At 44.4% G+C, this 9,812-nt stretch overlaps 1 protein-coding gene across 3 annotated transcripts; it reads left to right on the forward strand.

Annotated features, from left to right (window-relative positions):
* Window positions 1-812: 812 nt before the first annotated feature.
* On the forward strand, window positions 813-8,806 carry ddx39ab (DEAD (Asp-Glu-Ala-Asp) box polypeptide 39Ab). Of its 3 annotated transcripts, none has more exons than XM_056604834.1 (11): window positions 813-907; window positions 1,407-1,468; window positions 1,749-1,953; window positions 2,825-2,952; window positions 3,975-4,251; window positions 4,908-5,026; window positions 5,525-5,656; window positions 5,945-6,054; window positions 6,536-6,680; window positions 7,391-7,538; window positions 8,374-8,806. In XM_056604834.1, exons 2-11 carry the CDS (start codon window positions 1,466-1,468, stop codon window positions 8,388-8,390), a joined length of 1,284 nt encoding a protein of 427 aa, XP_056460809.1. In that variant the 5' UTR covers window positions 813-907; window positions 1,407-1,465; the 3' UTR covers window positions 8,391-8,806. The 3 variants fall into 3 exon arrangements, with proteins under 3 accessions (XP_056460809.1, XP_056460811.1, XP_056460810.1); XM_056604836.1 differs by lacking the exon at window positions 813-907 and adding an exon at window positions 916-1,056; XM_056604835.1 differs by lacking the exon at window positions 813-907 and adding an exon at window positions 924-962.
* Window positions 8,807-9,812: the final 1,006 nt, after the last annotated feature.

Here is a 9,812-nt window from a genome sequence, read left to right on the forward strand (position 1 = left end):
CCATTCATCATCCGCCGGAGCGCTGAGTAGACTCAACAACGCGGCCTTTGAACGGGTCCGCTTAACGCCATTAATAACGCGATGGATTAAATATTGAGCCGTGATGTTTTTTGTCATGCGGCAGATTTGTTTACCGTCGGCTCCGAGGTGGAATTAAAGTTGATTTGAATGTTGTGTCTTCAAAAAATCTAACGGTCAATAATAAATCATGGTAAATAGGCTAAATTAAGGAAATATTTTTTGTGGATGATAGCAATTAAATAAAATAAATTCCATTAAGGCTAAACATATTGACTGTGATGTCCCAGAGTCAGTACCTTACTGCTGTTTTATTGTTCATACTAAAATCACATCCTTTTTATCTTGTTGTGTTATGTAGGTATTGGTGGTCGTCTGTGAAAAAACATGCAAACAAATGTTAACAATGTACAAACAATAAATATATCATTTTTTATATTCCTCACATTAAATATGATTTTTTTTGTCGTTCCTTTGGATTAATAAAGTAATCTGTATGAATATTGACATCGTGTATTGTGTGTGTGTGTGTGTGTGTGTGTGTGTGTGTGTGTGTGTGTGTGTGTGTGTGTGTGTGTGTGTGTGTGTGTGTGTGTGTGTGTGTGTGTGTGTGTGTGTGTGTGTGTGTGTGTGTGTGTGTGCGTGCGTGTGTGCGTGTGTTTTGTCGGCTCCATTGTCGGAGGGCATCCCGCTTCTTTCGTCAAGGCTCCAGCTGTTTGATGATTGGCATAATGATTCGTCCAATCGTGGCGGTGGTGCGCTCCGTGTCAGCAGATAGGCGTCTGAGAGGACCAATCTGAAGGGCGCATTTAAAGGAGGTGGTAGTTCCGTGTTGAGGCCTGCCCATGCGGTGTTGATTCTTGCGTGTTCAATACGTACCATCTTTAAGGTAAGACTACCAGACAATTGGACCTATTAAGTACTACGGAGCCGCAGAAAACATCGTATGTTTAACGCAAACGATAGGCTTTATGTTTTGGGCTTTATCAGGGCGCTCTTTTCTAGTATATTTATAATAATGCGTGTCGTTTCTTGCAAGTAAGTCACCGAGCTAGCTACCGATGCTAACGATGTAGCCTAGCTAAGGACCCGAAGCTATTATGTATGTTGGTGCTTTTGAATGACTGAATATCTTTGGAAAGTAGGGTTTCGACCGTCGGAGAAGTTCATGTAGTCTTTATTTAGAGTATAAGCCAGAGCTAACCACTCTGTAATGTGTAGTTGGTTCTCCGTGTGTTTGTTGTGTAGGGCTAGCTAAAGAAGCCGTAATACAACTGAGATATTCGGGCTTTCCTTTGGTTAATTATCAGCCCAAGATCTGTTCTAGTATTCCTTGTTTGTGTTTTTGATAGTGAGTTTTACTCACACATCGACCATTTTGTCTCCAGTTATCCTAAAAAGCCGATCTGACTGTTCGGTTCTTTCGGATCAACTTCAACCTCTAATAATGGTGAGTTCAAAGTTAAAAAATATGTGTTAACTATCATACATGGACTTTATCACAGATAGTTAAACGCTATATCAGACATGCATAACGTGAGCACAAATACATTTCTATCTGAAGATTCAACTTAAAATGTGTTTAAGCCGGGTCAAACCTACAGCTGGTAACCACCGGTGTGTTTGATAAAGCGTCATTTAGTTTTGTAGACCAGAATCAAGTTTCAAAGTTAACACCGAAACTTGTCTCTCTTGTTGATCAGTTGTTTGTTTTACTTTGACCCTCACAGGACACCATGGCTGAGAACGACAATGAGCTGCTGGACTACGAGGAGGACGAGGAGCCCCAGGGGGTCCCAGAGGCCACCCAGACCTTGAAGAAGGAGGTGAAGGGGTCCTACGTGTCCATCCACAGCTCTGGGTTCCGGGACTTCCTGCTGAAGCCGGAGCTCCTCAGGGCAATCGTGGACTGTGGCTTCGAGCATCCCTCAGAAGGTGAGGCTCGCTCTGCTTGTTTTGCCGGTTCAGTAGTGATGTACACCTGGGTCTCTAGAAGATGTGTGGTTGGGTGTGTTTGATATAAACAGAGGGCCCATTTGTCAGAAGAGAAAAATAAACAATATATTTCAGTCGGTACAGTAAAGAGGTTCAGAGAAACAAGTGCCAAACACTAACAAGCGATAGGTTAACCCATTCTTCGTATGCAACAAAGATAGCTAGGGTAAGATGCTACACAATCATACGTACATCATGGTCTCCTGCTGTATCATTTCAGTAATAATGTACCGCTGGGTCTCCAGGAGACGGATGGTGTGATGGGCGAGGTCAAGATAGTCGTGTTGATGTGCGCATTTGACTCCCATCAGGGAAGGTTCTGGGTTCAATCCCCCCATGGCCTTTGTTTACCTGTAGGCATCCTTGAGCAGCTCGTTAAGGGCATGAATCTGAATACCCTGTTGCTTTGAATAATGAGTACACTACACACTGATGGCTCCATCGTCTATTTGCTCTCGTCTACGAGGCCGTCTACATTGGACCGATACTATTCATTCTTTAACTGGATGCTTTATCTGAAGCAACAGTGAAAGGAAAAAGTCGTTGCAACGGAAGCAGTGCAAAACAAGATAAAAATATGCAACATAATTTAAATCCATGGTGAAGCAGTAACATTTATAGCACTGGTGTTCTATTGCAGCATGTTAACAGTGTAGTGATTGGGAGGTTACTGTATGCAGTGTACAATGTCGGTCTGGTACCAGGGCTGGTAGTCAGCAGCGCAACAACGTCGTTCTCCTGCCCCCGTCCTGCAAGACTGAATCTGTGGAGCTGACGTCCCGTACTAAGCTGCAGTGTTTTCCCGTTCCAGTGCAGCACGAGTGCATCCCCCAGGCCATCCTGGGCATGGACATCCTGTGCCAGGCAAAGTCCGGTATGGGCAAGACAGCCGTGTTCGTGCTCGCCACCCTGCAGCAGATTGAGCCCGTTGATGGACAGGTATGTGCAGGGACTATGAATCACACACTGGGATGCTATGTCATACACTAGGGGATGCAAGAACAAGACAATCATCAACAGCGTGGGGCTCTACCTTAAAGGCTGTATTGTCATGTTGATCAAAAAATCATCTATTTGGTTAGATTAATTAAGCAGGCTGTTGATCTTGGCCAAGGCACCTTTTTGAATTGGCCTAAATCGGTTGCTTAATGCTTGCATTTAACTATGGGTCATAGGAAGAACAATTTGTAACTGAACTAATGCTTCATGAAGAGACTTAGTTCATCGATGAGATGTGTCTTACAGATTGCTGGGCTACTGCTTTGCATCGTTAAAAATCTTAGCAATAAAGTCTCTAAGCCGAGCAGTTTAGGCTAACTCTACTTTCTAATAAAGTGATCTTCAGGAATTTGACAAATGCAGTTTACTGAACCACAAACAAGTTGCAGCAGTTTACACGGCTAAGATTCAAGATTCAAGAAAACATTATTTATCCCCAGGGGGAAATTAAAGGTAAGGCACGTAGAGTAGACATAACAATGACAAACACGACTAAAAATAGATAGATAAATAAATAAGTTATGGACAATATAAGAACAAAAACAGATATCTGCTAAGAATGTACATAAACTAAACATAAATGTGCAATGGGGTAGATGGACAGGAAATGTATATATCCCCTCTGATATTAATGTTTTTGTGGACCCTAAATTCAAATTTGAAACCATAACATTTTTTTTTGTTTACTCGTGCTAGGTAGGCTAGTTTTCACTGTTAATAGACAATAACGTGAACACAGATGCCGGGCACATGATAGTTTGAATACAAAAAAAGTCTAGAAAGCCAATTCTCCCTTTCACCTTGATTTGTGCACATCTGTGAACAGATTATAATCTAACATTTGAATTGGTTGACAATCTTGCAACAAATATCCAACATATCGTCAATAGGATTGAGTGGTTCTTTAATTTAGCATGAGCCAGGACCACAGGGAACGTCCACTGACCCGGTTCTCCCCCTAGGTCTCCGTTCTGGTCATGTGCCACACGAGGGAGCTGGCCTTCCAGATCAGCAAGGAGTACGAGCGCTTCTCCAAGTACATGCCCACGGTGCGAGCGGCCGTGTTCTTCGGCGGCATGGCCATCAAGAAGGACGAGGAGGTGCTGAAGAAGAACTGCCCCCACATTGTGGTCGGGACGCCCGGCCGCACGCTGGCCCTGATCCGCGGGAAGTCCCTGGTCCTGAAGCACATCAAGCACTTTGTCCTGGACGAGTGCGACAAGATGCTGGAGCAGCTCGGTGAGGCTACACACTGGTTTACATACCTGAAAATTATCTTTTACTTAAGTTGGGAAATGCTTCTAAACTAATCTTCAATGACCAGATCCACTGTGAATTGATAATTTAAAGTGTTTGCTGCAGTGTTCAACATGGCAGTATGGCTTTAAATTCATCAGATGCCTCTAGTAGGAAGGGCCTTTCTAAATGAATAGGTTTCCTGAATGTACAACCGGCCCTAGTATGGTGGCCTTACAGATGATGGTCGTATTTGTCTTTGTACACAAGTAACAGTTTGCTCTAAAGTTGCATCTCATTAATCAGCAGCTGGGGTTGGACTTCTGGCTCAGTGAGGTCTTCATGTATTAAATGGACTTATGTCCGTCAAACCCAATAAAGTTGTAAGCGTCCTACAATAGCTACATTAGTCAGAAGAAATGGGTCTGAAGCCAGTTTGAGGTGGGTCGCAGCCGGACAACCCGGGCTCCTGCAGTCATCTCTGTGAAGCGTTGTGGGCCAAATAGTAGTGCCTGCCAACGCTGGCTGGATTCTCTCCTCTAGCTGGAGGGCAAAATGCACGGCTGCGTATCCAACCCGTGGCTGCATGTTTAATTCACTCTGGCTTGTAAAAGATGAATGCTAACAACCGTGCCCCCCCCCCCCTCCCTGTGTGACAGACATGAGGCACGACGTGCAGGAGATCTTCAGACTCACGCCCCACGAGAAGCAGTGCATGATGTTCAGCGCCACGCTCAGCAAGGAGGTCCGGCCCGTCTGCAGGAAGTTCATGCAAGACGTGAGTAGCTGGTCCTAGGCCCGTTTTGAATTGCTCTTCTGGGGGATGTTCGACTCGCCTTTTTTTATGGAACAAATTAAGTATTGAGTGCAGATATTTGTTGCGATTCTCTAAATATCCTGATGCGCTGTTACGCCAGTTTTTGTGGTTCAGGTCGAAGTCAACTTGATACCAGTATTGTTCGACTAGATTCATTCACATAAATTGCTATATATATATTTTATCCCTGCTTTCTATTCTTGAGTTGACCTATCTTTGCATTAATTACATTGTTCAAAGCACCAATTAGAGCAAAGATAAATAATGTTTTAATGGCATACAGGTCGAATTTGAGGGTCAGTGTTACCCAAAATGGGGATCATGTGCACTTTGTGACTGAATTATAATTTTATTGAGGGAGGCAGATCTGAAACTTATGGGCTGATTCTGTATGGGCTCGGTCCTACACCAGAGCCTGTTTGGAGCTCCACTCTCCTGACTCATTCCTCCTGTCTCCAGCCCATGGAGGTGTTTGTGGACGACGAGACGAAGCTGACCCTCCACGGCCTGCAGCAGTACTACTGCAAGCTGAAGGACAGCGAGAAGAACCGCAAGCTCTTTGACCTGCTGGACGTGCTGGAGTTCAACCAGGTGAGCAGTCATTAACATGTTCAAGAGTCAACCTATGTGTTTGGAAATTGTATCTAAAGTCATCCCAGTGTGTAAAATTGGGTGTCTCAGGACAATGATGAGAATTAAAGGTGACTCAAATGAGTCATGTTTGTTTATTAACATTAAATGCATTCCTCCAAGTCCATGGAGGTTAGAACTTGAAGCATCAGGCATAATGTGATTCATGTTATGATCAGAAAAGGGCCCTATGTAAATCCCAGTCCCCGTCCATGGGTCTGACCCGCCATGTCCCTGTTCGGCCTGCAGGTGGTGATCTTCGTCAAGTCGGTTCAGCGCTGCGTGGCTCTGTCCCAGCTCCTAGTGGAGCAGAACTTCCCCGCCATCGCCATCCACCGAGGCATGGCCCAGGAAGAGAGGTCAGTCTGCAGCCCGGAGGGGGGGGGCGGGGGGAACAACAACATCTTTGGTTTTAGGCCATCAGTCAGTCCTCTGGGCTCTTACTGAGAGGAAACGTCTTCTTAGGCCACAGGGGAGCATCGATGGAATAGGAGAACAATATGGTTCTGGTATCTGTCTGTTGGAACCGACGTCTAATAAATATGAATTATCTAATAAATAGGATGGTCTATACAGTAGTTGTCCTTAACATTACGGTTAGGGTGTAATGATGTTAGTGTTTGCCTCTAGGTTATGGAGAACTTTTCCTATACAGTCATGCCTAGTGTGCATGGCGAGGCAGTGTGGCTTCTCAGCCCCACAGTGTTCCTTCATAGCCCCACAGTGTTCCTTCATAGCCCTGTGTACGAGGCTCGGTCAAGAACTGCTCTCCTGCAAGCCCTGTGAGGAGGGCTCTGGCCCCCAGTGCCTGTGGTTAATCTCCACTCCCCCCACCCCCAGGCTCTCCCGCTACCAGCAGTTCAAGGACTTCCAGAGGAGAATCCTGGTGGCCACCAACCTGTTCGGTCGAGGCATGGACATCGAGAGGGTCAACATTGTGTTCAACTACGACATGCCCGAGGACTCTGACACCTACCTGCATAGGGTGAGGGGGCGGGGCTGGGAGGCGGGTCTTGTAGTCGGTCAATAGTGTCCGGTCATCAGCTCTCCTAACCAGTATATTATGTATACAGTATATCGGGCATGTTATGGACAGCTTTAGCGTTTAATCCAAAGGGCTGATGAGGAGTGATTTTGTTTACTGATCAAAAGTCATATCGCTAATGATATTCTTTCTTACTATTCCGTGCTGACATATCAATTACATTTTCACCTGTCTGTATTTAATTCTACATATCTACAATTCCCTTTTGATATTTGTACTGTAAGACCAACGGTGGAGATCTGCAGTAATCATTGTTACTAGTACAAATTAAATTACATGAAGTCATATATGTAAAATAGTCCTAGTTTGTTTTCTTAAGTATCTTGCGGTTCTTTATTGGACAAACTTTAGTTTGTCCTTCAGCCTGGTCTTTCCTGCTCGGTCTGGTTGACAGGGGAAGACCCAGCACGAAAGACCCTTGAACTTATCATCCGAGAGATGAGAAGGTCAGGGTTCAAACCCACATTTATTTTAAGCCTCCTTCTAAAAGGTTCTAGACCTTTACTTCCTTATGAATCTCTAAAACATAAATCTGTTTCGTATAAAAGTCAGTTAAAGGACTCTGTTGCATTCGACCATGTTGCGCGCTAACCTGGCTCCTCCCCTGTATCACCTGACTCCTCCCCGCTCTAACCTGGCTCCTCCCCCAGGTGGCCCGTGCTGGACGCTTCGGGACCAAGGGCCTCGCCGTCACCTTTGTGTCGGACGAGACGGACGCCAAGACCCTGAACGACGTACAGGACCGCTTTGAGGTCAACGTGGCCGAGCTCCCCGATGAGATCGACATCTCCACCTACAGTAAGTTACCGTCGATGCCTTTTCACTGTAGAGCCTTCAGGTGGACGTCTCCACCTACAGTAATTTACCATAGATACCTTCTCACTGTAGAGCACATTGAGCCCCAGTGGCCTTCTCACGCCGAGAGTGGAACATTTAAGTGGACTGGAATGTGCTTTAACTTCTGCATTTCACTGCCACAGAAATGGTGAAAGTTTGCTATTGGTTGACATTCTGGAACTTTCTTATGTGTCGAATAGGCTTGGGAGTTGTTATGGTTTACACTAGTATTTAAAAAATCCTGAATGTATAATTTAGATATCATAAAAACGCAGCCGCTCCTCAATTAAACTGATCTCTGAAATCGTATGAATAAAGCTTAAGTTATGGGTTTTTTGTTAAGTTTCGACGCAGGATATATAATTAAATTGATAATAAATCAGGGTCGTTCGGTAACGATCATTGGCCCACCAGGGTAAGAAGTTCCCAGTATGTAGAGTTCGTATTTGACACATGGCATTGTAGGCTTGACCCTGTCATGGATTCCCTGGTGACGCATCGGGGAGGAATGAAATGCCGGACACGCCTAGGGTCAAAGGTCACTCTTTCCAGATCAACTACTGAGTGCATCAAAAGGATCGCTGGCGGTTTGCCTAAGCCAGGGTACTTTAGAAAACATGTTGGCATGGGTGAAACATGGATTAAACCAGGATTACATTTGATCAACTAACATGTAGAGTCCCGTTTGAGCGGTTGTGTGTGTGCCCGCCCAACCCGTTCAGAATGCCCAGCGTGGGGGGATGGGTGCATTGGTCTTTAAAGGCCTTCTCTAACGCGTGTCTTTTTGTCTCCTCAGTCGAGCAGTCCAGATAAACGCTCCAACGCGGCGAAGTGTCTTCAATGTGGATCTCTTTCGGTGTTGGGAGATTAAAAGAAAATCAACATCTTTTGTTTTAATGTTCTGCTCAAAGTTCGCTCACTATTCTGCTTCAACATGTTTTAGGGGGGAAGGGGGTTGACTATTTTATTTTTACTATTTGATTTTTGGTTATTGAAATTAAAGCTTTTTATAAAATCAGTTTCCGTCAAATCTCATCTTTATATCACTGTTGTTTTTGTAGGACTTGTCAGAATATTATAGCATGTTTAGACGTACCCCATCCTCAGAGGTGGATTAAAGGGCGCCGCTGGCTACACGTAGATTAGAATTTGGTTTTGTTTGCTGTTGACACTCAAATCTAGGTTTTTGTTTAAAGGAATAATTTGTAATTAAAATGTTGTCCTTGGAAGTATTTGTCTTCTTCGAATGAAACGGTTCAGCTGATGAAGGTATAGCCTAGAGCAACATCTGCTGTTAGTTTTGGCTGCAATGTCAATTTAAGACGTGATTTCACTCACGATTTGATGTTTCACGTTCAAAAGCCGCCCCTTAGGAAGCGGTGCGCTGCAGCACCGTTGTAATATGTTTTGAAAGAAGCAGATCAACAAACTCGGTCGGCATAGGCTACCATAACATTTTACCAGTTGATTTATGACTATGCCCATGATCCTCTGTGCTTACAATGATGTGCCACAGTAATTCAGTTACTTTATCTACTGTCAGGCACTTTGTTTACGGTTTTGTCACTTTACACACTTAACTTTCATTGCTCATTATTTTTGCATTGTTGAATTATTCATGTAGTGCATCAACGATCTCCATGTACAGTATCAAGCTGGGATGTACCAAGCGCTTTTTCAGGGGCGGGGAAGCTAGGGAATAGAACAGTGGTGTGAAGCCTAGTTGGGCGGTGCGCGCCGAGTGGGCTAGTACGTCCGCAATACTTATTTTTGAAGCGCCGCCTCGGCGCCGGTGTGCTTTTATATTATCCTTGAGGGGAATATCAAACCTTATCAAATGAATGCAACATGGCAGATTGAAAAACAATATTTATTCCAGTCAGGGTATCTTGATATTTAAGTGTGCAATCATCATTTTGAGCTGAACCATACTTACTTGAAGCAGTGATGCCTTTCCATATTAAGAAAACTTGCATCATGACAGTAACGTGATTCTCAGCCTCTTGTAGGCTAATGGCTGTAACTTGTTTTGGTTGACAGTGATTTCAATACAACCTATATGGACTTTTCTTGCTCAGTGCTAGCTATACACGCATGGTTGTATTAGAAGATTGGCACGTGTGCTATACAGCAAAAAGACAAATGCATCTGTACATAGCTGCTCCATGGAGACTCGTAACACATTATCCTGAAACCACAGCATCCAAAGAGGGGATGGAGCTAAACACCTTGATA

Source organism: Gadus chalcogrammus, chromosome 2 (genome assembly GCF_026213295.1).
Source record: "Gadus chalcogrammus isolate NIFS_2021 chromosome 2, NIFS_Gcha_1.0, whole genome shotgun sequence".
NCBI classification, from domain to species: domain Eukaryota; kingdom Metazoa; phylum Chordata; class Actinopteri; order Gadiformes; family Gadidae; genus Gadus; species Gadus chalcogrammus.